At 44.0% G+C, this 27,840-nt stretch overlaps 1 protein-coding gene across 2 annotated transcripts in view; it reads left to right on the forward strand.

Annotated features, from left to right (window-relative positions):
* The window catches only part of MDGA1 (MAM domain containing glycosylphosphatidylinositol anchor 1), a 1,353,685-nt gene that overhangs the window by 607,371 nt on the left and 718,474 nt on the right, over nt 1-27,840 (forward strand). For both annotated transcript variants that reach the window (XM_069608760.1, XM_069608761.1), the window contains exon 8: nt 9,005-9,298. In XM_069608760.1, the coding sequence (XP_069464861.1) occupies nt 9,005-9,298 (294 nt within the window). The remainder of the gene's footprint in view (nt 1-9,004; nt 9,299-27,840) is intronic.

The raw sequence follows: 27,840 nt of genomic DNA on the forward strand, positions 1-27,840 counted from the left end.
GCATAATTGGTCCAGAACATACCTGAATCCTCTAAAAGAGTACACAGGGAAAGAATATAGAGGTTGAACAGTATAGAAGACATACACGTTCCCTGTGGAACCCGACAGTTAGAGGATACGGAGTCAGAGGAGGCCTCTCCCCAACAGACTTTAGATATTCTGCCTCTCAGGAGGGACGCTATCCATTTGCAAGCCAAGACAGAAAAGTGGCAGGTGTTATTAAGGATCTGCATGAGTCGGTTGTGATCTAACAGATTTAATGCCACTGATAAATCCAATAGCACTGGCAGCCCGGATTTACTACGATCAATGATGCTGAGCATATGGCTCTGCAGATCCACAAAGGCTGTTTCCATACCATGAGCGGGGCGAACGCCTGATTGCCTAGGATGAAGAATATTCATGGTGCCAACGTAGGATTGAATCTGGCGAGTACCTTTTTATCCAAAATTTTTAGGAACAAGTTGCAAGTGGTGATAGGTCTTAGGTTCGCCGGGTCCTTGGGATCCAGACCGGGTTTCTTAAGTAGGGTAGTGACCAAAACATTTTTAATACTTGGCCGCACAACGTGTGTGCAAAGTGAAGTATTAACAAACTGGGCCAAAAATGGAATAAAGATGTCTCTGTTGTCCAAGATCACTTTAGGAGTGATTATATTATCTGGTCCAGCAGTTGGACGCATGGTCTCTGGGGTGGCTTCTAAATCTAGACAGGTCACAGGCATGAGATCAAGGGGGGGTACCATCCTGTTGGGCCACATATGGCTGGAGGGAATACGTGGGTCTTCTTGAGACAGGAGCACTCAACTTAGTTGAGATTTGAGTTTGGATGTTACCCCTAGCTTTAAGTATTTTATCTTGAAAGGCATTCTGTATTCTGGTACAATCCAAATTAGTAGGCATAAAAGGTGTTAAAAGACCTTTGGCTTCTCAAGGAGCTTTAGTATGCCAAGCAGTTTTTTTAGGTGTATTCTTGGCTTGTAGGATTTGTTGATTATAGAAGTTTTTTTTTCTGGATTCTATAATACCCTCTCTATAGACTGTCTCAAGAGACTTCCAGGTATTGTTGTTGTCAGTCGTAGGGTGCTTACGGCAGAACCTTTCTGCTTTTCTCTTTTTGGCTTTGAAGGAACTAAGTTCTGCTGAGAACCAACTCTGATGATTGGGATTGTCCTGAACAACCCTTGATTTGAGGGGGGCAAGTTTTTCTAGGAGTGGGGAGAATTTCTCATTGTACCATTTAATTAGGAAATCAGGGGAGTCTGTCTCTGAGGTTGAGGACATCATGTCAGTAATACATTCCTTAAGGTCATGAGAGATAAGTTTTAGGGGGGGTTGGTAATAGAGGTAGTGGTGTTTGCCGGGTAATGACAAATTCAATCAAAGAGTGGTCTGACCAAATACAGGGAGTAGAACTGGTAATTTGAGTTTCCAAATTAAGTGTGACAATCCAATCTAGGATATTGCCTTTGTCATTAGTGGTGTCCGAATTCTGGACGAGGTGACCAATGTTAGAGGTTAGTTTCTAGCAAAATAGCCTCTTTGTCAGAGGGATCCCTCCTCCAACGGTTTAGATCACCCAAGAATAGGGTGGCACTATTAGTACCTCTAAAATTCGACAGCAGATGTATAATTTTGTCATTGAAACTGTACATTGTAATTGGAGGGCGATAGATCAGGATGAAATTAATGCAGCTGCAAGGAGTTGGACTGAGTTTCAAATGCAGAATCTCACATCCAATGCAGTTGCTTGGTACATTAAACAGAGAGAGGGAGTTTCTAGCAATAATTGCAACCCACCCCTCCATGCCCCGGTTCTGGCTTTGCGGTTTTTACAATAGATGGTAAAGCCATCTGGGACTGCAAGATTTATCGTAGGTCCACTAGAATCACTCAACCACGTTCCCGTCAAAAATAACAAGTCCTGATCGTTATTTACAACGAGGTTGTGAATGATATTAGCATACTTAATTAGAGAGCGAGTATTGAGTAAGGTTGCTTTAATCCTGTAAGTATTGGTCGTCGAGGTAGTTGGACCGGCACAATTCGGGGACCCTTGATGGTCAGGTGCCCGGTTTGGAACAGAGCAAAGTGCCATAGGATTGGGAATTCCCTGGGGGAGAGTATGCTGTAGCCAGGGGTAAGTCCTCTGAGTTGTCTTACCAGGTCCGAGGTCATAGCTGACTGACGCCTGATGGTTGTCCGTGCTTTTAGATGAAGCTGGCATTTTACTGATATGTGCAGGCACAGGGGGAGCATTTATGGAAGAACTGGCCTCATGCGGCATCTCTTGGTGGATAATGGGCATCCCGTTGGGGAGAAGTGTGTTATTACTATGCAGGAGGTCATCACTAAGTGCCAGAGTAGTATTCTGGGCGTTAGACCTTAGGTCCAGGAAGCGGGAGATTTCTTGCAGGCGGTCTAATTTCTGACAAGCAAAAAGAAGGTGGAGGGTAAACAAATAGCCCACTGCGGAGTAGGTGTACAGCATCCAGAGCTAGTGGAAACAGTCGGAAGAAGCTGGCAAAGCACGGAACAGGTCACGTACCTGGCCCACTCCTACAGCGAGGACCGGCGAAACCGGCTTGCCGCAGAAGCGCCGGTGCTGAAGCACCTGGACTTCAAATATGTATAGTAGGGGGTGCCTGGGAAATGTAGTCGCTCTGGCAAGTAACGTGGACCACAGAAGTTCTTAATGTGGGCACACGCAAAACCTCATCAAAAAAAGAGTGGTGTGCAAATGGACAAGCTGCAAGCAAGTAATATAATAGCAGAGAATACAATGAGCGCCCGGGGTGAGGGATGAAACAGTGAATCTACTGTGAGGGATATTTAAATTACACGGCGGCACCTGCAAAGACTATAGATAGAATATCCCGATTATGACACAAAGAATTATCTCACAAAAACATTGTGAACACATTAACAAATGGACACCAATGCAAAATCAAATGGCGGGTGAAGATTCTAACAAGGCCACTCTAATTTATTATCCGCTGGCCTTTGCCTCTCTTATTGCTGCTGGCCGGGGGAGCTGAGTAGCTAAACTCTACAGGCTGGAGATTCATAATGTTTCAGTTTGTGAAATCATGGATTTTTCAACTACACCACTTTTAAAACGGGGGGCAAAGTGCTAAAGGTACATTACAGTTTTTCTTGCCTGCAAAACAGGAGGAACTCACTAGTAAAGACATCTTGCCAAATTTGCAGGGACATTCTTTTTCAAAGGTTCATTTGCATTATTCTAGCAGAAAAATAAGTAGTAAGCAATGTTCAATGAGTAGTGAAAAAAGTACATTTTCATGAATTCGTTTTCAACAATATCCATGCAATGGAAGTGTATTGATTTTTGTAGATTTTCATTACTGCTAAACCTACTTTTGTGTATTGTTGACCACAAATATTTTTCTTTTTATTTGTATTTTTGTTTAATGGATGTGTCCCAACCAGTGGGATCCTGATGACCTGCCATTAGGGGCGCTGCAAGATGTAATGATCTTAGGATGGCACCAAAGACAAAACAACATCTATTCATTGGTGGAAATTACTCATTCAAAGAGCAAACAGACAACACTGGTGTGCTCCAAGGCTCTGTTCTTGGCCCACTTCAATCTTTCCTGTCACCTTTACGCTGATGATTTCCAAATCTTCTCTTCTTTTGTCTCTGGTACTCCTCAATCTCAAGTTTCTGCCTGTCTTTCTTCCATCCAATCCTGTCTGCTCTCCCATTTCCTTCAACTTAACCCATCGAAAACGGAAGTTATTTTCTTCCCTCCATCCTCTCTCTCCACTTGCTTCCTCCATTTATTTCTTTTCCTCCTTTCTTCCTCTGCTTGGAATAGCAGTATCCTCTTTGACTCCTCTCTTTCCTTTTCCTCTCATATCTCTGACTGCACTCACTTGTCATTTTCTTCTCTTTAATCTGAGCTCTAACCGTTTCCAGTATCAACAGTTGTTCCTCTCCCTTGATTGGACCTGCTGCAGTTCATCTTACAACCCTTCGCTCCATTTATCCCTCTTCTATTCATCTTCAACGTTCCGCCTTTCTCCCTGTGTCTCCATCTACTCCTCTCTTCTATCTCCTTCTATCCTCCGACTCGAAGCTTATCTTCTGCTGCATTTCCTGTCTATTGCCTTTAAATGTCTGCATGGTCTTGCCCCCCCCAACACCATTTATTAATGTATTTATTTATTGTTCGCTTGTTAGGCGCTAATACAGCAAGTACATTTGGATGGTATTGTACGTTTTTATCGTACTTAAAAATTTGCATGTACAAAAAGACCTAAAAATGCTACCATCGAAGGTTCAAACACCAAAAGTTGGAAACTTTGGTGGTAACATTGTAGGTAAGTATAAAACAAAAAAAAGACTGCAGAGGTTGCAGGGGTGTCCCCCGCAACACCCTGCTCATTATACTATGTGGTACAGTGAGCGGGATGTTGCGGGGGACACCCTCACAGCACACCCGCACAAAAAAAAAGAAATGGAGGCTGCGGGGGTGTGCCCTGCAACACCCCCCTCACTATATTTTACAGTATAGTGAGCGGGTGTTGCGGGGGAAAGCCCTGTAGCCCCCGTAAAAAACAAAAAAAGAAAAGGACCCTGCGGCGCCGGTTCCCGATCACGGAAGTGAAAGGGAACTGGCGCTGCAGGGACTCAGTGTGAAGAAAAAGGTAAGTAGGGTATGTTTATGTTGGGGGTGTGGGTGGGGGTTTGTTGAGGGTGTGGGTGGGGGTTGTCATGGGTGTGTTGTGGGTGTGGGTGAGGGGTATGTAGGTTGTTCACGTGTGTTTGCATGGGAAATGTGCAAAACTTTGGTGGTTCGCACATTTCTCATGCAACCTTTCCGGCCGCGAGATAATCATCCACGGTCGGATCACGTAGATCCCATTTGGATATGGGAATGAGACATATAAAAATACATACACATATTAAATATAGTGGAGGGGAAAAAAGGACAGAACTACTATGCCCTGTGAGTATTCAGAACATGCACGTGCAGAAGGGAGGGGCCAGCGGGGGTAGGTGCCGGGGTGCCCGTGCTCGTGTATGAGCAACAGATGAAGTGCAAGGTATGGTAAGTGCGAGACTCCAGGACCTAGGGAGTGCCGAGGCAAGTGCTGAGGATAGACAGAAGCTGAGGGTGATTCGGTGTGGGGGTCAGGGCCCTGAGGATGCATAAGGGACCTGGCCACCAATGAAAGCAGCTGTGAGATTAGCAGAGGAGGGAAGATGAGAAGGAGGAGGTAAAGAGGAAAGTCTTGAGGAGCTTCCATAATTTAAGAAAGTCCTGCTCAAGACACAGAGGGAGGGGGAGGCTGTTGCATAGACGAGAGCTGGCTGAGGAAAGCGATCAACCTCCTGCCCTCTGTCTCCTTCACTCCTCCACTCACGCTCTATACTCCCAGTCTAGCTATTGGCCTGCTGTTCCCAACCCCCCAGTGCTTCTTCTCGCTTTCTCCCTCCTTGATCCACTTCATTGAAATTCTCTCCCGCTTGCTATCTGCTCTTCCTCTGCATATCACACCTTCTGCACCCAGATAAAGGCTCAGCTCTTGTCTCCTCTGTTTGCTCCATAACCCGCTGATTTGTACTGCCAACTCCGCATTGGAATTGTTTGTACCGTTGCCTTCTCTGTCAAAGTGCTTTGGCAAAAGCGCAGAATACATTCAAATAAATACAAGAAAAAAGCTTCTTGTAAAATTATAAACATTTTTGTTGAGTAGAAATATTTAGTCCACAATAGGAACTACTTTTTGACTGCCTAAAATGCCCATTTAACTCGCAACTTCCAAAAGAAGTATATAGAATGCTCCAGCCTCAAATACCTTTTAGGAGCACAGCGCACTCAGCCTTCCAAACATGGGATACAGGTGAAGGAAACACACAGACCAACCTCCATGAGAATAAATCAAAAGCAAGCCCAGGTGTGCTCACACATAGTGACAACTGATTATTATGTGGACGAAGCTTCTGCTTTCTGCTCACATTTCTCAGACACGTATTCTACATGATTTGGAGGCACACAGAAGGCCTGATTTGCAGAGCATTTTTCAATGGGTTTGCACCATTATAAAACGCTTCTGTGAATCAGGCACTACAGGTGTATGAACTGTACTTCTAAATTAATGCCGCTTCACAGAAGATCCATATTCCATACCTCTATCAGCAAGTGGCTGCACAATTGCAAAATATGTCAATAGTTCTTTCCATTTGAGTCATACATATAGCAGCTATATATTTAGGAGGTCCTCGGGGGACTATAGAATTAAAACACAAGATAAACATTACAATTGGCCCCATGATATAATAAGCAGCAAGATAGTAACGTTTTAAAAGCACACAGTTTGGTGACTGCCTCTTGGAAGGGGATTTGTTGGGGCCTGGTACATCACATAACAACTGATTACAAGTGTGCCGGTATTACCGGCAGGATACCGGCAAGCTGCCCATACTGTCTCCATCGCCCGATATCCCGGTATTACAGGGATATTATGTGCAGCAGAGTGCTCGTTAGTTCTCATTGCCTTGGGCTCCACGGGATGGGATTTCCCGAATCACCGGCACCGTTAGCAAGGGTGAAGGGGATTCAGGCATTTATTTGCTGGAAAGGGCTTGAAATCCTGGCCGGTCAGGCTTGCCGGGAGATCTGAGGGCCCCACTAGCAAGCTGTCTGAAAACAAAATGCCAGAGCCACAATTACTGACATTTTTTCCAGACCGACCAAATGTTTTTATTTATCTCTGAGCCTTAGCGGGACTCGAACAGCAGACGTCCTCAAGGCCCTTTAAAATCAGCAATTGTGTGGCCTCACAGTGTCGGTGCTTACAGTGTCGTGGCTAGGCGCTTTGGAACTACTATGGTGATGGTTTGGCACAGTATGAAAGCATAGTAAAATAACATCACATTTATCCTGACCTAAGAGGGCGAATGACAATACAGCTTTCTAGGACATACCTCATGTGAAGGCAAGTTCTGGCTTTCATCTTAAGATGGCGTCTTTCTCAAGTGAAGGCAAGTTCTGGCCTTCATCTTAAGATGGCGTCTTTCTCAAGTGAAGGCAAGCACTGGCCTTCATCTTAAGATGGCGTCTTTCTCAAGTGAAGGCAAGCTCTGGCCTTTATCTTAAGATGGCGTCTTTCTAAAGTGAAGGCAAGTTCTGGCCTTCATCTTAAAATGGCGTCTTTGCATGGTTCGAAGGAATTCCATGGAAAGCAAATCCTGTAATCCACCGAGCTAGAGTGCGATTATGTATCAGTCTGAACCAGCTACTGAGCCTCAGACTACCTCAGGAATCAGATGTAGAAAAAGGCCAGCACGCGTTCCAGCATAAGATTCTAGAATCACCTTGGGTCCAGGGACCATGAAATAATACAAGTCAAGTAAGATGCTGGAGTAGAAGATAGGCCACTCCAATCAATAGAAATAGTGATAAACTCCAGGACTGCCGGCAGAGGGAGTGGAGGCACAACCACTACCAAATTCCTGAAAAGGCACATGGGCTAACAGTAGTGGCCAATGCTGGCGCTTCTGCAGTCAGCAGGGGCATGGTCAGACTTCCTGGTTTTCACAGACCGGATCTGGCATCTGTTATTAATATCTGTTAATTGATTTGGATAATAGCCCTTTTCAGCAATATATCTCAACAGGGGTGTTGCTAGGTCTGGAAAATATCCGGGCTATGCTCATGTCGGGGAGGTCAGGATTTAGCCCCTGAGCTTCTATCCAGGGCTACAACCAAAAGACCCGGGGCTGCAGCCTCCCCAGCCCCGCCCCTAGCAACGCCTCTGCATCTAGATGGCAAAATGATGGGCGTGGGAGCCTATGGGTGGTGCTTAAGGTCCACACCTGTGCCATGTGGACTCCTGACCATTACCAAATATTACTACACTGCTTTGGCATCTCTCTAAGAACTGGCAGCTCACTTTCATCTCTGTGAATACACACAGCACAAGCTGCTGGAAGGAGGCTGGGAGGAAAGAATAGAGGCGGTGGTGGCTTGAGGCACACAGGGAGGGAGATAGCAAAGGAAGAATGAAGGACGAGGGTGACCATGATGGAACAAGACACCAGTGGTGACCTTTGAGCCTGTGAGCAATGCGCACGGTATTCACGTTTTAAATCCATGCCCACGATTGGGTCTGTAAATCTTCCACCGGTAAATAACTGCCATTATTGACCAGCTTCATCTTCAATAATGTAATTGTTTAGTTTTATAAAGGGTATAATGTACTGCTCCTTACATCTACATGTCTCCACTCTGCATTTAAGAACCTGAATCAGAGGGAAGAGCAGGGGGCATGTGGGGGAGGCTGTGGTAGTGTGATTTGTCCTTGATGAGTCATTAGGCCTCATTACGAGGTTGGAGGTAGCCATGCATTTTTACCGGCATAGCTACCCAAACTCGGGTCCGACTCGGGGTCCCTCGAAAGGGGAATAACCGGGCCATTCCGACCTTAACGGGCCCGGTAATTCCGCCTGCGCGGGACTTGCAGCCGGTACGTCCCCATTCCCACTAGAGCCCCCATAGGGCTCAATGGGGAGGATGGTAGCAGCGGTACCATTCATAACGGTACCGTCGCTACCATCCAGTTCTGCTCGCAGGTGCCGCTCTGCATGCCTGGTCTGACCAGCGGCATCCGCGAGCAGAACTCGTAATGTGGCGGTATGACACTACCGCGCTGTTGTTGCCTTACCGCCACAATCATAATGAGGCTCATTCTGTTGAAGTGGACCCACTGATTTCTGATCGGTAGATTTGACCTCCTCTAACACTGCTGTTTCTAGGTTATTGTAGTGGTTTTCCACTTATCCCTGCAAGTGTATGATATGATATGATATTTTATTTGTATCACGCCAATATACAAGTGTTTCAAGTGTTACAAGTGTAATAGAAATGTGTGCAGCATCTGAGGCTCGTGCATGCTATGTGCGTTGATGTAGAGTCTACAAGCCTGTTTCCTTGCAGATAATCCCACAAGTAATTCTCTGTCTTCTCCTTCAGTCCCTCCCACCATCAGCGTCCCCAAGGGGCAGGCCGTCATCACGGTGCGGGAGGGCTCCTACGCCGAGCTGCAGTGTGAGGTGCGCGGGAAGCCCAAGCCACCCATCCTTTGGTCCCGCTTGGACAAGGAGACGCCGATGCCCTCGGGCGCCATGTTGGTGGAGACCTATGACGGCAAGCTGCGCTTGGACAACGTGACGCGGGACATGAGCGGGAGCTACAGGTGCCAGACCGCCCGGTACAACGGCTTCAACATCCGGCCGCGGGAAGCCCAGGTGCAGCTCAACGTGCAGTGTGAGTACACGGGATGACCCATGTATATAGTTACCGGTTGCACGGGCTGCAGATTGAAATTCCGCATTTTAATGAAAGTGTAATTTTGTAGCACAATTACAGCACTGTACTATACTTGTAACAGGATCACTATTTTGTATTTTAGGAATTATGCACTATCGTTCATCAACTGGTGCATTATTAGAAGGCTAACATACAGAAGATGGGCATGGCTTTATTTTTGATCACAAATATAACTTTTAGAGGCACAGAACTCCATGCAAGTATGGGTTAGAATATGTAGGCTCCCTTGCGGTAACACAAACAACATCACTGCATATTAGGGTCAAGCTTAGGATCTTCTTATTCCAATGCTAATACTTTGAACAAGGGGACTGCCCTGTATCCTTCCTCTATATCTTTCCTATATTCTCACAATGTGACTATCCACTTTTATCTATCGCTCTCCGCATTCACTTATTTTTCTCTTTGTTCTGCCTCTGCCTTGTTAGCCTCGTAGAATAATGGAGGTTTAATTATACCATGAAAATGACCCATCCACAAGTTATAGCTTGAGGCGAAGTCAATGGACATACGTTGGGGGAAGGGTAATTATCCCAAGTGATAATGACCTTGCCTGAGGTCTATAAAGGTATTAGCAAAACTCGTTAGTTTAATAGTAACTAAAGTGAATACCAAACTGGGTTTGTAAATGAAATGTGGTTTTATTTTGTAGTACTTAAAGAGCAAGGTTTCCGTTACAGGTTACGCATTTTAATTGCAAGCTTGATTGAATTGAAACAAGTTTACATGATCATGCACTAGCTGTAATGTAAAACTAAACCGTTTCTCTACAAGAAACTGAAACCTACCCCATGTTTTACCTTTCTCTTGGATTTTGCAGTGAAATGAAAATGCACCCAGGGAGGGATGCAATTGCCTGGAAATTGCATTGTTGTTTCTCTGACTGCTTTTGAAGTGAGAATGTTCAGAATGCAGTCAATACCTCCTGACATTCTGATTGGCTGAGAGAAGGTTAATACTAATCTCCATATGCTAAAGTGTCTTTCCTTCCTCTGTTTCTCCTCTTTCTCTGTATTGTGGTGACGTGTATTAGAGTCCCTGGCTCCTTGTGTATGTGTGCTCTACAATATATTTATGGAGCAAACAGTAATGCATGGAATTCCTTCCCTCCCCGCAATCAAAAGCACCACACCAGTTTGCCAGATTCATACTCGCTCTGCCCCTGACAAATATCACACCACTATTATCCCTCACCCCTTTGCAATAGGTAAGCCAAGAATAAGCCGTCTGTAGAAAGAATATATATTTATTAATCAATAGGCGGAATAAACATCACATAATAATCACCGCAAGGCACGCCACCTTACTCTGTGCACAAAATCTTTCCTTCTGACAAAACATCAATAGCAGCAAGTTGAACACCCTTTGTTTTTGGTAATAGAAATTCACAAACTATTTAAGACACAACATCCTCCCATCCATTCTCTTTTCTCCATCAGTTATGTCTCCTCTTTTTGTTTTCCTCCTGTCCTGCTTATCTGTTTCCCTGTTCTTTCTTTTTTCTTATTGTTCCCCCTATTCTGTCTTTGTTTTCTCTTCTCTCCCTCGTCCTGTTTCTCGCCCTCCTCTCACCTCTCTCACTTGTAGTCTCTTCCTCTCATTCCCTACTGTTCTGGCTGCCCTTCTCCTCTCTCCCTTGTGCTCTGTCTCAAATGTTTTCCCATTCTGTCTCACCCTCTCACTTCCGTTCCACCTCCCTCACATTTTGCCTCTTCCTCCTTTCTTGTTCTATCTCCTTCTCGTGTCCTTTCCATTCACTTGCTGTTTCTTTTCCTACTGCTCTCTCTTCTCTGCTCTTTGCCCATGTTGTGTCTCTCTTTCCTGGTCTCTATTCCCATCAGACGCAAAGTCATCAGGATCTGTTGGAAGCGGCTCTCTGCGGTTGCCGCTTGACAGTATCCTGGTGGGATGCAGCAAGTGTCTGAAACGTTCTACCTACGCTCCTAGGTGCCTTCCTCTACCCTCTTCCCTCTGCACCGTGCTGGCACTTTCCCTCATCAGGCTGCTGTGTGGCTGTGCTGCCTGAAGTCCTGCGGCTGGTGTCGGCTGCCGGTATTATGTTTCTTTTCCTCAATAAATTGCTGCAAATAAACATCACAAACTCCAAACTCCAGCCCAGGGTCATAATACGTGAGGAGGGTTTCTTCTGGGAGACTTGCTAAATGACACGTGAGCCCCCAGTTTACCAGCCACATGTTCTGTGTTGGCTGCTGGTTACATTTACCCAGTTCTCTGGTCCCAGACCTGTCCTGCTCGCCCCGACATTGCTTGCTGAAAGTTGGGTCACGTAGCTAGTCACACCCTTAGTGTGGAGGCTATGGAGGTGTTGCATCTCACTTTCTCATGTCCTCACAGCCGGGGATGGGTATGGATAAGGGGGAGACGATTGCGACTCCGCCTGGAGATATACCAGGGCCAATAGATGAGCAATCCAGCGAGATGGAACAGCTCAGTTCTGTTCAATGGCAGCAAGTGAGGGATGCTAATGTTGCTGATCTTCTCCAGTGTTCACGACTTTGGTTTGTGGGTGGACCTCGCGGGCAAAGTCGCGACGCTAGTGCGCCCCGTTATGGTGAATAACTCATGCCAGGTTGATGCACTTCGGAATGGGGAGGCTCCTAATAATATCTTTGAAAAGGCCATCGCAGCCTCCTGAAATACCAGCTGTCAATAAACCTCATGTGTCTGAGCCTTCGGAGCAAGGTCTAAAGTCTGAGAAGCGAGCTAGTCAGACAGGATTGAATTCTGTTAACATGCTGGAATTGTTGAAATCCAAAACTCTGATCCAATCCCACCCTGACATTATGGTTCTACCTACATCTGGAGCAACCGTGAGGCAGGCTCACATTGGGTTTTTGGTATCTGGCGCTGAATTGGGACAAAGTATTCCCCTGGTTGATTCCCGAACGTCTGGAAAATCTATATCCATACAATTTAAGGTCTCACGGCTGAGCAAATCACAGCTGCCATTTATTTCAGACAAGACTCTGAGAGAATTGGTCTTTGACCAAAGAAACATTATTATCACCAATGTTACCCCTTCATTAGGGCCTGAACTTAGGGACGTCCTGGCCTGGTTGCAACAAAGAACTGGACCAGGGATTGTTAGAGGCTGCGACCTTAAGGTTTTGTGGGGGACAAAGATCGAAGGATTGTATACTTCAGTAAATTGGGATTGTATCATCATTGGTTGTGGTCAAACCACCAACCTTACTCGCTTTTTAGCTAACTGTCATTTCTTTATGAACACGTCAACTGAACTAAAACTCATTGTAGATCATGGATAGTGCCCACTCCTCTCCGGAACTGGGTTTTCCCTTTTAGTTTAAATGTGTCTGCTATATAATGCTGTATTACTTTGCTAAATGTTTGACTTGTTTTTGTGCGTGCTGAGGTCTTATGGGCATGTTGTGCTTTATAAGAAATAAAATCAATCAATTAATCATTTTCCTTCCGTTACATCTTTCCTCTCTTCTCCATTATATGTGTCTTTCTCCCGCACCTGTACTCTCTTGTCCTCTTTCTTCCACCTTCTCGCTTCCTTCACTCATTCTGTCTCTTTCTGCCTCCCCCATCATCTTGGTGTCTTGCCCACTCTCTTTTCTCCTCACTTTACCCCATTATGCGGGTGTGTTTACCTCCAGTTCGCTGTCAACCTCGGTACTTCATCGTGCCCTCTTTGTGTCTTCTCTGCCCAGTTGTTTGTAGGATGTTTTAATTCGGTAACAATTTTGGGGAATTGTCCACGACCGCAAATCATGTGCGCACCGTCTTATTTATTGAATAAAGTTCTTTATGGGAATCTGGGACCCCCAATTTGACAAAATGATTCCTTTAAGCCCCCCCCCCCCCCGGCCCTCCTTTTTGGTACAAGTAACACGCAGGATTGCACAGAAGGTCTAGAAATAATTAAATCAATTTGAATATAAACAAATTATGCATCTATGAAATTCCAATGTGGTCACTACAATGAAGAAAGAACTATGATCTGAGGAAGCGGTATATCCCCAGTTCGATATTTTTCTCCAGCTTTAGGAATCATTCATTTTATGTATCTGGCCCACTGCAGCCTATCACACTCGCAGATTGTGGGAAACAAATGGCTGTAAATCTAGGATGGAGGAACCCTTCCTCAGTGTTGTGTGTCCCCTTGCAGAATAACGAGGGCCCAGTCCATTTCAGGCGTTAAAAAGTCCTTCATCAGGGCCATCATCTGTATCCTTTTTAACTCCTCTTGTGTTGTGCAATTCAATCAAAACAAATCAGATTTTATTTATGGGTCGATCCAAAATGTTTACACCCAATGGTAAGAAAAGTCGTGACTGCAAGCGCTTAGATCTTACCTCCAGACGTGCTGAGGTTTATGTTTTCAATAACATAAAGTGTGCATAGAGCATACGCTCACCCCCAAAGGGGCATGCTGGCACTATGGACAGACGTTTATTGTTGCCCAACGTAATGGTGCTTATTTTATCCACCTCAGAAGGTTGAAGTGGACCCGTCAGGATTCGAACCTGTGATTTTGAGGTCATATACAGGCATCTGTAGGGGATGCATTGGTCCACTGAGCCACAGGTCCAGCTGGCACAATGAAATGAAAAGCACAAGGGGAGCTGGAAAGGGCCAGAATACAGCAGTACAATACAGTGTAAAATGGAATAAAGGACATGGCATTATATAAAATGACAAGCTAGTATAGCATTCAGCATTACTGCAAAAGAAAGGAGGACAAACAACGAAAAGGTCTGATAGCACAGCGAGTAAAGCGCTTGCTTTGACATCTGTGCAGAGCCTGCTGAGTAAGGTTCAAATCTCGGCATCGCCAAACTCAGCCTTGCAACCTTCCAAGGTCAATAAATGAGCACTGCACACAGTGAGTAATAACAAGCAGCTCTCAGATACCTGAGGGATCATAGTGCTATATAAATGCTAAATTATTATTATTATTAAAAGTTGGGAAGCTCCCTTAATACTGAAAAATATAGTTCAGTTACATCATCTACATTGGGAAGAGAAAAATAAATAAAAACACAAAAAAGGCACCTAGCTAAGTATGGATTGTGGGGGGGAGGAAGTAGGAGTCCAATAGGGCGTGTGGGGGGCAGGGATGTCATTTCACCAAAATGCCAGCGGTAGCAGAAGTGACATCACATGACCCTTGACCTCTGATGACTTCACAGGAAGTGATGTCATCTGACCCCACCCGAAGTGACATCACGGGAAGCCATAGAACGCAACCGTTTACCCCTTGACAAAACAGGAAGTGGCATCACATAGCATTGTTTCTAACTGCACTATGAAAAATATTGTTGCAATATTACGGTAACATGATATACATTTCATACAAGAATGGATCACCATATGTATCGGCAGAAAAAAACATGCTATAACTGCAACTTGGGAAAAGCAAAATACATAGTCCGAAATGGATGCTTATTCTACTCTAAATGTTTTTGGGAGTATTTTGTCTGTATTGTGAATTTGAGTTGTTTAAGAACAGACTAAATCAGTGACTCATTCCCTGAAGTGTGCCTGAAATAAACCTTTAATGAGTCTAGCAATTATTGTATGGTATTCCAGAAAGACAAATTGCTCAAATAGCCGCATGGCATTGGCCACAGACCAGGAGCTTCAATTTGTTAAAAAAAAAAAGAAAATAAAATTACATTTTTTTTAGGGGTAGCCAGGGAGACCTCAAGGGTCGCAAGTGCGACCCTTGGCGACTCCTAAATGACATCCCTGGTGGGGGAGCATCTGGATAAAAACAAAGCGATGACTCAGGGGGGATGGCAGTCTCTGGCGTCCCAGGGTACAGCACGATAGGCGTGCACTGCAATGCTTCCGGGCTGAAGAGGCACGTGAATATGAAAGGTTTGTGTCCCAAGTCTGGCCCTTTCAGGGGATTTGAAAGATGTCCTTCCATTGTCGTCACTCCAAGGCTCAGAGCCCTTGTCTCCGCCAAAGACATTGCTGTTCCTGAATTTGAAAGGCGGTCCATGAGATCGAATCTTTAAGGCCTCGTGAAGGGCCTTGTGATTACAGTTGTAAGGGAAATGGATTTTTACCAAGCAGCAGCAGTGTTTCATGTCGGTCAGTGTCAAGTGTATCTTTGCAGCTCGTTTACTGCACCATAACAAGGCTCTATGTCCTTAAATCTGCTCACTGGGGCCTCTAGAGGGTACTCATTCACTGCTGCCGGTATCCCAGGAGGACGCTGCTTGCGCGAGTGCGAACGTGCATGGCTGCGTGCACTTCCAGAACCAGTATCTTTGATAGGGTGGCCAACCTTTTGAGATCCTTTTGCGGGACACTTGCCTGCGAGGCGATGATGACGTCACAGCATCATTCACGTTTGGCCCTCCCCATTTGTACTTTAAACAATGTGTTAATGGCTCTTAACACCTGGCTTTATTACAATGCAAATGGTTTGTTTTTGGGAGGTGATGGGCACGTATTTTAACTGGAAACATGACCATCAGGAACCCGGGAACACAGCGTCAGCATTTTAATGAAGACAGGTGTCAGAGTGTTAGCAGCAAGACAAAAGCCGGGGCCGCGGAGCCACCCAGAGAAGTAAAACTACAAGCAGAAGCAGGCAGAAGTGCCGTGGTGTGTAGACGGCCACTTCAGTTTGCAGATGGATGCAGGTTGTCCGAACTTGCTGTTTTCTGAGAGTCACACTCCAGGGAACAAAGCAAGTCGGGACAACCTGCGTCCCGCACAGCCACTCTGCAAACTACAGGACAGAGTCCCCAAATACGGGATGATCCCGCAAAATACGGGACTGTTGGCCACCCTAATCTTTGAGCAGCTTTTACGGAAGCACTTTGGCTTTAAAGGGAGCATATCATTTTTTCAAAAATACAATTTGTTTTTGCTCTATGATAATATTTATTTCTGCCAAATTACCAGTCAAATACTACCTCCAGCGTCATCATGTTTTATTATTTCTAAGCTTCCTCCTTTCTTAGACTGTCCTCCATTGTGTGAGCTTGCTTCAAAGGCGAAAACAGGAAGTGACATCACAGTGGACAAGGAAGTGCTATCTAATGATCTGCTACATCAGGAAATTAGCACACTAAAAGTCTGCATCTCCTTTTAATCTACCTACTTAGTAATCTTTCCCCTCCCTCGTGCCTTACACTCTAATGCCCGGGGAGTCTGGGCTTTCACACCCTGACTTACTTGTGTACCATGTGATCCTGTTCCCACCCACAGAAGAAGTTTATATTTGTTGAACCTTCCATGTAACCCCAACCGGAATTCATGCATAGGCAAACTGTATTCCAAACCCTATTACTATTATTAGTACTGCTTGTACTGATACTACTGGACCCACTGGTACTAGCATTACCAACACTACTAGTAAAGAGGTAGTAGTGATATTCATAGTGCAACTAAACTGAACCACGTCTTGCTACCATTGGTTTACCTGATTCCACTACTAATACTATTACTACTAGAAGTAGTAGTATCAGTGGTAGAAACGCAATGTATTATATTATTACTGTAATAAATCTTAACACTACTACTGGCCCTACTATCAGTAGTACTATCAGTGCTACTAAAGAAATTGCATGCTATAATCCTACGTGTAATAACACTACAACTAATTCTGGTATTTTAGTTACTACTACCACTAGTACTATTATAATAATTAGTTGTGGTGGTATAGTAGTAACAGTGGTAGAAAAGCAATGTATTATATTATTACTGTACTACATTATGTCACTACTACTGACCCTCCTATCATTAATACTATTCGTGCTACTAAACAAATTGCATGTGATAATCCTACTTGCAATACAGAACTGCTAATACTGGTATTTTAGTTACTACTACTACTGTTACTACTACTATAATGATTAGTAGTAGTGGTAGTAGTAGTAACAGTGGTTGAAAATCAATGTATTCTATTATTACTGTAATACATTGTATCACTACTACTGACATTACTATCATTATTATAAATTTGTGGTTGGCTCTAGGTGTTGTTGGGTGTCCTGACCCATGTTTGAGCTATCATGCTGCAACATTTGGTGCTGTGGGCTTAGAAAATCCAAGATGGCCAAAAAGCCCACATGTACGCCAGAATAGGAAAACTGTGCAGTACTGGCATGGAAAACATCATGATGGCCAGAACTTCCCAGAAAATGCACAGGGAAATGCATGAAGAATAGGCTGCCACCCATTTTTGCCTAGGTTGTGAGCATAGGAGGGCACTGTCTAAAACCACCATTGGGCTACCCACACAGTAGCCTGAAACCATTGGGAATGGCAATGCTGATTGCCAAAAGCAACCTAGAACTGTGGGGAATTCATTTTCTTAAATCCCAAAAATGGTTGCATTACCAGTACTCGCCACTATCAGAAAGCCGGCGTTTTAAAACCACCAGACTTGTGTGTAAAACTGAACAAATGAAACAAAACCAGACCAAGGAAAGACTTGCTAAGAGGTGGATACAATGTAAAACTATACTCTGAAATGACTTGAAGGAAGTAATTATTTAATGTGTATGTAAAAATCGTAATAGACTTAAACTGCGGGACAAAAAGTGACATTTAGCTGAAACCTGGCTTAATGAAACTGAATTCTGCCTGACATCTACCCCCACAGGAGTTAAAACCTGCTCAGCCACTCTTCCCCTTGCCAAAAGGAGTTGTCACCTCTCGGATTAGATTAGGGGTGGAGCAGCTACAGGGAGTTGAACAAAGGCCTGTCCTGGGCCCAGGCAGATGGTTTATTAGGGTGGTCCTAAATGGCTTCCTTTTGAACAAAGCCCTTCCTTGACTCAGGCAGATGTTTATAGGGGAGGTCGTAAAGTGGCTTCCTCTTGGCAGAAACGGGAAGGGGCAGCCCCTCTGAGGACAGGCTGAGCTTAAAGAAAGTGGATAGACTGGTTTCTCCACCATGTGACCTGGGAAGACACACCCCTGTTGGCCAGAATATGATTTTAAGAAACATGTATAACTCATGGTGCGGACCTGTCAAAATTATCTAAATGATACCATAATTCTTGCGATTTTTCTGCCCACATTTTAAGAGGTTTTAGGACCTGGTGGTATGATCTGGGGGGTTGCTAGCGGAAAATAGGGTTTCACTCCAAATGTCTGCATGTTAAAAATCTGACATTTCATCAATTAATGTCCATACTCCTTGCGCACATGTGTGTAAATTTGGGTAAATGTCCGATATTGCAAAACCAGTTAAAAAGTGCAAAATGTTGCCATTTCTGAATGCAAGCCCCCAGGAAGAGCAGAGTTTGAACAGAGTATACCTCACGTGATATGTGATGGGTGCATGTAATTTTAAACAACTGCATATCTGTGCAATATGTATTTGGGTCAAATATAGATTTGTGTGGAAACTGACCAGGGGAGGATCCTCTGACCCATAAAACCTACAGCATCACTCTGACTCACATTTCCTTCCCCCAATCATGGGAGAGGGGAGAATTGGGCCAATGACAAGTAGAGTGGGGCAGGCTTAGCTAGGCCCAGGCACACACCCATTTTCAAAACACATAAAAAGAGACTGCTGGGACAGGTAGAGAGATTCAAATCCAGTTGCTGCAACACGCTCTGCCGGACCACACAACATCCAGAAGATACCAGATCCAACACTTAGACTTTAAAACTCCAAAGAACTTGATTCAGAACTCAAAGCAAGGGCCTAAACCCACAAACTGAGAACTCTTCTCAGCAGGCCTCAGCATCCAGCAAACCTAACAGCGGTAGCAGCATCCAGGAGCCGTGCAGATCAGCGCTGTGTCCAGAGAAAGCTGTGCAGAAAGATCCAGGAGCTGTGCACAGACGCCGTACCCAGAGATCCAGGAGCCGGGCCAGGAGCAGTGTCAGACCAGACCAGCAGAGCAGAGACCAGACGCTGTGCGCAGAGACTGTCCGGGGCGAAACCAGAACCGAAGCCATCTTGACCCGATCCGGTAGACCTAGAACTTCCAAATACATTGTGAGTACAGCTAGGACGGTGTGAAACCAAATCTCTTAGTTTCCAGTGATATAATCCAATCTATTTAATCTAAGTAGAACTGCCTCCTAACTGTCACTTGTCAATTCTGCAGCCGCATAGCTGTCACCTGTCATTTTTAAAAGCTGTCACCTGTCAATTTGAGTTACTTTAAATTCGAAAAACGACCTTTACAAAATCGTTCATATCTTTGGAACCGTTTGGGCTAGAAACTTGGTTTAACTTTCCTCTGAAAGCTTAGAATCTTAGCTTGTCAATGAACCTAGACTTGATACTCCTAATACTTTTGCCGTAATCGTGATTCACGCATTCACGAATTTTGCCGCGATTCGCGATTTGGTTAAAAATCCAGCCAAGTGTGAAAACAGCAGCTTCCTTGCTTTCCTTTGCCAAAAATTCGTTTAACCTGCTAGTTACTCCTAGAGCATTGTTAAAGGGAGCCTGAGCTCATCCCAAGTATCTTTCACTCACCCTGAACCTCCTAAAGGGAATTAAAACCATTTTCAGCATATTCCTCACTTCATTGCCAGCACATATAAAAGCATTTTGGGCCTGTGTTTCAACTTCTATCCGTAGTCTAAGCTTGCTGGGGTGAACTGAATTACATTTGATTGCATTTCTGAGAACTGTGTGCTACTCTTCATTTCCTTACATTGCATAAGGGGGGGAGTGGATTGCCAGAGAGAAGTGATTACATTGTTTTGTTGAAATCATATTGAGTATTTTCTGTATTGCATTTTCATTCAACATTGCATCCATCTGAACTTATATAAAGCATTCTCTACCACCTTATTCTTCTGTTCCTATTCACAAGTGTGCTACCTCATCCTTATACTACTCCTGGGTAACCAAATCAGATTACTAGTAGGACATTATTCACTGTTGATTACTGCTCATGTTTTAAGTGTGATATTAATTATTAATTCATTATAAAAGTGTGATATATATATATATACTGTTATTTTTTTTTCAAATAAACCTTTTAAACTTGCAAAACAGAACTACTTCTTGGCTCAGTCTGGTCAGGGGGATTCTAAGAGAGGGGTGTTATATCGGGGTAGTCATCCAGAACTCATGAACTGGACATAAAGATATATCAATAAGGGTTTCCATTCAGTTTCCCAGACTAGGCATTGACTTAGCTGTAGTGTTGAATTGAATCCTCTTACAAGGTGGGGGCTCGAGCCGGATGTCTGGGTTAGAGCTATCACTTGTGCAGCTTAATACAGTGTGCTAATTGATGGGATACATACATCCGGTCGGATCACCACGCTGTTTTACGCTGTAAAGCACTCTTCAAAGGGACACTCTAAGGAAAAGGTCTGTTTTGCAAAAATAAAATACTAATTTCTGTAAATCAGGACAGAGATCAATCTCTAGAATGACGACATTGGTAAACATGAAAATAGCGAGGGAGCACCTCTTACATAAGCTATTTGTGAGAGGTGAGTGGACTCACCAGGACCAAACGGTCTGGTTGCAGGCCATTGCGCCACAGGTCACTGAAACAGGGTCAGACATATGGAGAGATCAGGGTCCATTACATGTGGCCCTGAGTGAACTATATATGGCTCCTAAATCCAAAGATGAACATCGGCCCCAGGATATATGCCGCAGATAAGGGTCCAATAGGAGCCACTGTTGTCTACAGGACAGCACCTATACCGCAGATCAGAACCCCACAGGGGGCTAGAGACTTTTGACAATAGCCTTGATAAAGACCTACAGGTCGAAACACGTGTTGGCTGACAAACAAGGCACACAATTGCCTTCAAGTGTAATCAATGCATACCAATTAAATGTGAAAAATCAACCGAGCACTAGCACAAATAAAAGTGAAACCTGTATTGCATCAACTATTGTTTTACAACTATTACTTTTAACTAATGGAGCAAGATAACCAGGAGATAAACTTCCGACTTCTACTATCATTATTACTATTAGTGCTACTAAACACATTGCATGGAATAATCCTACTTGTAATACTACTAATTCTGGTATTTTAGTTACTACTTCTACTATTACTAGTAAAACGAGTAGTAAATGACATGCACTAATCCAACCAGTAATAAAACTAATACTCATTATTGTATTATAGTTACAACTACCACTACTCCTTTTACTACTGTTACTAGTAATACCAATAATGAGGGTTGGGCACAATCTGGCAATTTCATATTCCCCCAATTTCTTCTAATTGTACATAAAGGTTTTCAATTTTCGAAATTGGTTAAATTAAAATCAAAAAATTAATCCGTACATTCGAAACACATTTTTTCTACAAAAATGGGTTTGTGATGTCCAAAACCCACAAAATATCTGCAAACAGAAAGCAAAGGCACTGCTCCTGTGGACGTTATTGCCAAGCTAGGTGGAATGTCTCTACACAGTTTGCTCAGAAAATGTTCTACAAAAGATTGGCTGCATGTGTATTTCCAGTAAAGTGGAAACAACTAACGACAGGGTTTTACACTTAAGTTGGTTCACATTGTTGTGCTTTTTGTTTGGTTAGTTTTCAGCTATTATGTGAAAACCCTTTACTATTATTTCGCTGAAAATGAATCCTGCAAAGGAGCATTTTCCGGATTGCCTTACAGCAAACTATGGAGAACTATATTCCAGAGGTATCTCTGACGTGCCTTTTCAGTAGCAGCTGCAAAGGCTTGGAATGACCTCCCTTTTCCACTACGTAGCACTGCTGATCACTTCTCGTTCCGGCGGCTATTGAAAATGACTCTATTTAAATAAAATCTAGCCTTTCTGTTAGACGTCCTCTCATGCTATCCAGCGCCAAGATGCCTTTGGGTGTACGTGAGCTATACTACGTTTGGTTAACATAACATAATATATCTTTATTTCGCTGACATTAGGTGACTTGGCTTTGGGCTGGATTTTATTTCAGCAATTTCACCAGGGGCACAATTGGAAAACATTAATCATTGTTGCAGATTCAGGAAGTAGAGGATTATGTATTTCATTCGATTATGCTGGTGGAATGTAAATGTTGCACATTAATAATAATAATAGTAATAATAGTAATAATAATAATATTAATGACAGTAAATTAAGTATTACTGTCTACCACTATGGTTGGCATCCTTACGTATGTCCGTACACCTACTACATGTGATGTAGATAGTTATAGTTGTAGTTGTCTATTGTCAGTGATATTAAGAGCATTATTATTTTATTAATGCCAGTATAAGTGACCAGACTGGGAGTACATGTAGGAGAAATCACACTTCTAGCACCTCTTCTTGTGTGCGGATGCTGAGTATGAAACAGAGATGAGTTTGGAAATTGTGGGCAAGAGGCATTAACATTATATTGTGGCCCTCACAGGAAAAAGGTCCCACATGGACTCCACAAGAGTAATGTAATGCTGTGTGCTATGCGCTTCCAGTGTGTTTTTAGTTTCTTGGTTATAGGGAAACACAAGACAAAAGAAAGGCGGAGGCTTAATAGAGGGAAGAAAAGAGCAAGGGGTTTTCAGATATTCAGCCTCTGAGAACAGTTGATGCCTAGAATAGAGTGTTCCTCTTGCCGTACTAAATCAACATGGCACATGACTAATGTTTGCAAAGTGTTTTTAAACATTTCTATTCTGGTGGTGTTTTTTGGAGCCTGTGTTTTCTGTATTTTCCCAATTTCCCCCTAAAAACACACACAGACTAATGTGGTTTTCAAGTGTACACAAAAGTGCTTTAATTGCTCCATGTATGACATGTTGAAGCAGCGGAGTTGCAGGGCACATTTAGTTATTTAAGGCAAAACAAGTTCTGTGGGAGGGAAATGTTCATTTTATTCTAAATATAACTTCTCATTTGGTACTAAATTGACAATGCTAATTGCCTCACAGTGTTCCTATGTTCGCTTATCAACTTCACCTCCAGTTTAATGGAAGGTTGGTCTGTGATTATTTCCTTTTTTCTGAAACAGAAGGAAAACCAACAACTGGAGAACATCCTCGCCTTAAACCTATGATGAAGCCATTTGTCTTAAGTTTAAAAAAGGGTGTGCAAAGCATGATGAGTGCAGTAAGATGAATAAGACGCCAGAGGTGGAAGTGGGCTTTTGTAACACTCAGGGCCAGGGGTTGTCTTGAAAAGTTGCATGTGAACTTATTTGACATTTAAAGTAAGGAGACAGACACGCGGAGCATCCGTGAAGTGACTCCATACAGGAGACCTCACCAAATCTTTGACTCCGAGGGGGACGCTTGGCTTTAGCATTATCCATATAATTTAATACTTACTTCAAAGGAACGCTCCAATCTACATATTGATAAAATATAGAAAAAAACATTTGCCTTGAAAAATACCTTTTAGTCGAAACATGTGTTGGCTGCTTCTGTTAACTTAAATACCAGACAATAAAGAGGAATAGCACGCAGTTGAAGACTTTGGGACACTTTGTATCTGGACAATTATTGTAAACTTTACTGGCCAAGCGCAGAGCGCGAGTGGTTCTTTCACCTTTGACTAATATATGTAGTGGTATCAGGGTTAACCACATACTACTCACCACGCAGCTGGCACACAATACTCCTATTTCCCCAGCGCAATAGGACCAAGTCCAGGGCTCAAGTCGAGGGTCCACGCGGGTGGAATGAGTCCCCACACTTTTTGCAGAAGTTGCACGCACTTTTTTCAGAAGGCACCTTGATATGCTAATTTCTGGTGACACCACATTCAATTGATATGTTAATGAGTTCCCCCACTTCTTTTCTTAGGACTTGACCCTTGACAGAGTCTATCCCTGTTTCAGGTATCTTATTAAAAGTAAGGAGCCTGACCAATGAAAGTCAATTAAAGAAATAAATAATCACAGGCTTTCCTACATATAAGTTGATCCGTGAGCATGACTATTTCTTAGTTCAGCACACATCACTCAGGGCACATTCCCTGAATATTCCAGGCCTCAACCACTTACAATGGCATAAATTGCAAAGCACACAAAACATACAGCCAGTTGAACATGTGTTTCTCTGGTTTCCATTGGAAAGAAAGCGTATGATCCTGATTGGGGGTTATCGGGCTTTATCAATTGAAACCTAAATCGGGACCCTCTAATCATGATGGACTGTAGGGGCTGAGGAATCTATTGAACTAAGCTCTCGGGGAAGTGGGGAGCAAGCAGGACATTGGCTGAAGATGATAAGCACAGTCAGGGAGTGGTTTGGCACCCTGGATGTGGAAGTCGGTGAAGCAGTGGTAGAAGTGTACCGAAAAAAGTAGTGGAACTGTGGTCTCGGCAGGGGTGAGGGTAGGTGGAAGCATAGTGCAGCATGTGACAAGGACTTGCGGCTGGGGCATTGCACTAGTCTAAGTGACTAATAACTAAGGCTCCTATCACAACATTACACTTTCACTGGGACATGAATAGACAAATCCTCTGTATAGAATGGTGAATAGGCTCTCAAAAAGTAGAGGAAAGGTCAACAGAAAAAAATAAAAGTAGTGGAACACCCCTCCCGACTGTTCCCACTCACTCCGATTACTGCGGTGAGGATGCAGACGAGAAACAACCTAATGTGAAAGAGTACCTCAAGATGTCAAGGCAGCAGCATCTCTGCTGGAGTTTAGACATGTTTGCCGGGAATCATTTGAAGTTGAAGACTCAGGATAAGTGAAATCCAAAGTGGGGATGTTGCCTGGATCATTGGCAATCAGCTGTTTCAGCAACGATGCAGCACCGTAAACCAGGGCAGAGTAGAAAACATTGGGCGGGATTGTTCAACAACCGACTGATGCACTTTGCAAAATAATTTTGTTTAGACCTACGTTATTGTGTCTATTTCCTAGTTTGGATGGGGCAGATGAGAGACCTATAGAAAAAGAGTGACAAAAATAATCCATGGGCACCCCTCTGCGAGAACGAACATGGCCCATGGACCTGTTCTTTGGGAAGGTACCTGCTTGTGTGTCCGCAGCCACACTTTAGCTCACTGTAACTTTCACAGATGGGAAATATCGAAAAAGACGATGATGGAGTCCTCCCCTTAGGTCATGATGAATGGTGTGGAGCAGAATGGCTAAAGTACGAACCGATGCAAGGTGGGAGGTGAGTGCAGAGATAATGTGGTCCATACATACATCTAGGTTGGGGCGTGGGAGGATCAGCCAGAATGAGCTGGATTGTGGAATGTTGAAAAGCTGCCTATTCAGGAGGCAAAGAGATGTCAGCAAAGTCTACTTTTAAAGAAGATAGTAAAAGTTGAGATCTTTGTATGGAGAGAAACTAATTGGAGTCTCTATGAAGGATGGCCTTCTTTGCTGCAGAAGGCAGTAGTTGCTGGAGGTCTTATGAAAAAAAGGGAACCGGTTTCAGTTTAGGTTGGTAATGAAATCATGGATAAAGGGTTATGGTGGCATGTCTGGGTGGGCATCAAGGTGTGCTCATCACAGGGTATTGTGTGTGGTGAGTGTTGATGGTGTGTGTTGTGTCATCACGTTACTGGGGGAAATGGTCAAGTGTGAAACAATGACCCTGGCAATGTTACAGATTGAGTGTCATTGCCTATTCAGGAACAGGAGTTGAACCATTGGGTTGGTGATGGTGAGGGGTGTAGGAATGGTCTGGGAAATGGTGATGGCAAGGGCAGGTGGTGTTGGAGTTTTGGAATGCTGGCTCCAGGTGGTTCACCTCTGCAGTTTCCAGCGTATCGTATTATAGGTTTAGCATCAGAGAGCCTGCAGAGTGCAGTAGCACGGATGCAAGTGGGACGGGTGCATTGTTTCATATGCAGAGAGATTGTCAGCTGACTCCATGGGAGACGGGTGTCAGGGAACTAGGGGAGTTCCGGTGGTGCAGCATAGTCAACCCATAGTCTGCCCAGTTGACTGATCTCCCCTTTCTGACATGTGGGGAAAGCGGGGCAACAGGGACCTGGCTTTTTGGATGCTACCCAATGTGACTTTGGGAGGGTGGATGGAGAGGGATCCCGCCAGCTCACTGCCCACCCCCCAGGAGACATGTAAAACAGCCATTTGGAATAAAGGACTGGAGGGATTCAAACCCCAGAGAGCATTGCCAACAGTTGCAGAGTCCCAGAACCAGTACTCCTTATGAACCAGTGATATACCCAAGTCCCAGCCACACAAATCTGTTAGAAACCAAAACACCTACCTCCTCGCCTCTGAGTTACCCTCTTAATCTACCTGTCATATTCCCGCTAGCTAAACATTTTTCTTTTGCCTCTAACCTGCCTCGGTCCCTCTATTCCTCTACCTCCACTCTAGCACTTCACCCATCATGGTCACATCCTGAGCACAGCTGGCGGTACCGCCTACCTGCACTTAAACATGTCCAATGTTGATTGCCCTTAATCTATGTATGTACACGTATTTATTGTCCCTGCTGACTGATCTTTTACTCCCCTCCACAAGCTGGTATGAATGTCCCTCAAAATCACCCAATTTTAGGAAGCGCTCTGCTTCCCGACAAGTCTGATTTCTTATCTATTGATCAAAAGAGCACTGCTCCTCCTGCATATAAATAAATACACAAATAAATAATTCTCTGAGCCTACCTGCAAGGTTGCAAGCAAAGGACTGATTGCTAACCTCACACTCATACCAAAGCAAATATCTGATAAGAGAAATACTGGATGGCCTTGCATCCACTTAGAATGCTGTCAGTAACTCCAAGGTAGCATGCTGCGGATGCCTTTTAAACCTTGTAGCTCCTCATTGACAGCAATCAATGCCATCAGGTATAACCCAATACCAGACGTCAACTAATAATGTCATAATGAGAGAAATTGATGATTACCAGGTGAATAACCAACCAGTAAACCGTATTCATGGGGAATAACCTTTCAGAAGCAGCCTCAGAGGCAAATCCCCACCCTAGGGAGTATAACCGGTGTTGGGAATGTTCATAAAAAGCAATCCCATTGGAAGCAGACTTGATGGTCAATGCTCTTTTGACACAATGGGAGATTCCCAGAGTGAGGAATGCAGGAAGGAGTTCTGTCTGGAAAGAAATATTATATACCCGGATCAAGATTGAGAAAAAGGACTGATAGATGTTCAGACCAGAAACCCCTGGAGAGAAAGACTGACTAGTGTAAGTGAAAAAACGTAGTAAGAATTTGAAGGCAAGAACATAAGGCTTTTTACCAGCGACCCTTAAGGAAGAAAGCAAAGGCTCTAGACCCACAGCAAGGGGGGACACACAATATCAACTCCTGTACGAAGGTGGAGAGAAATCTCTATTGGTGCTGTTGTGAACCCTAAGAAAACCACGTTCTTGGAGAGATCTGCTCTGAATCCCAAGAAACCTAACAAATGAAGACAACTCTACTAGATACTCAAGCCAGAGAGGTGGAATGTGAGGAGCCTACAGCCTGAGGGAGGTCTTCAATACCCAGAGAGGCCGGCTCTGAGTAACTCTGAAAGGACCTTCCCAGGAGAACCTTGTTTCTATTTGTGTTGTATGAGATTAGGGTGAGACTTTGAAGACTTGGTTCTGTGAACTCTTTTGTCTT

The sequence above is a fragment of the Ambystoma mexicanum genome, chromosome 4q (genome assembly GCF_040938575.1).
Source record: "Ambystoma mexicanum isolate Mex_15411 chromosome 4q, UKY_AmexF1_1, whole genome shotgun sequence".
NCBI lineage: Eukaryota > Metazoa > Chordata > Amphibia > Caudata > Ambystomatidae > Ambystoma > Ambystoma mexicanum.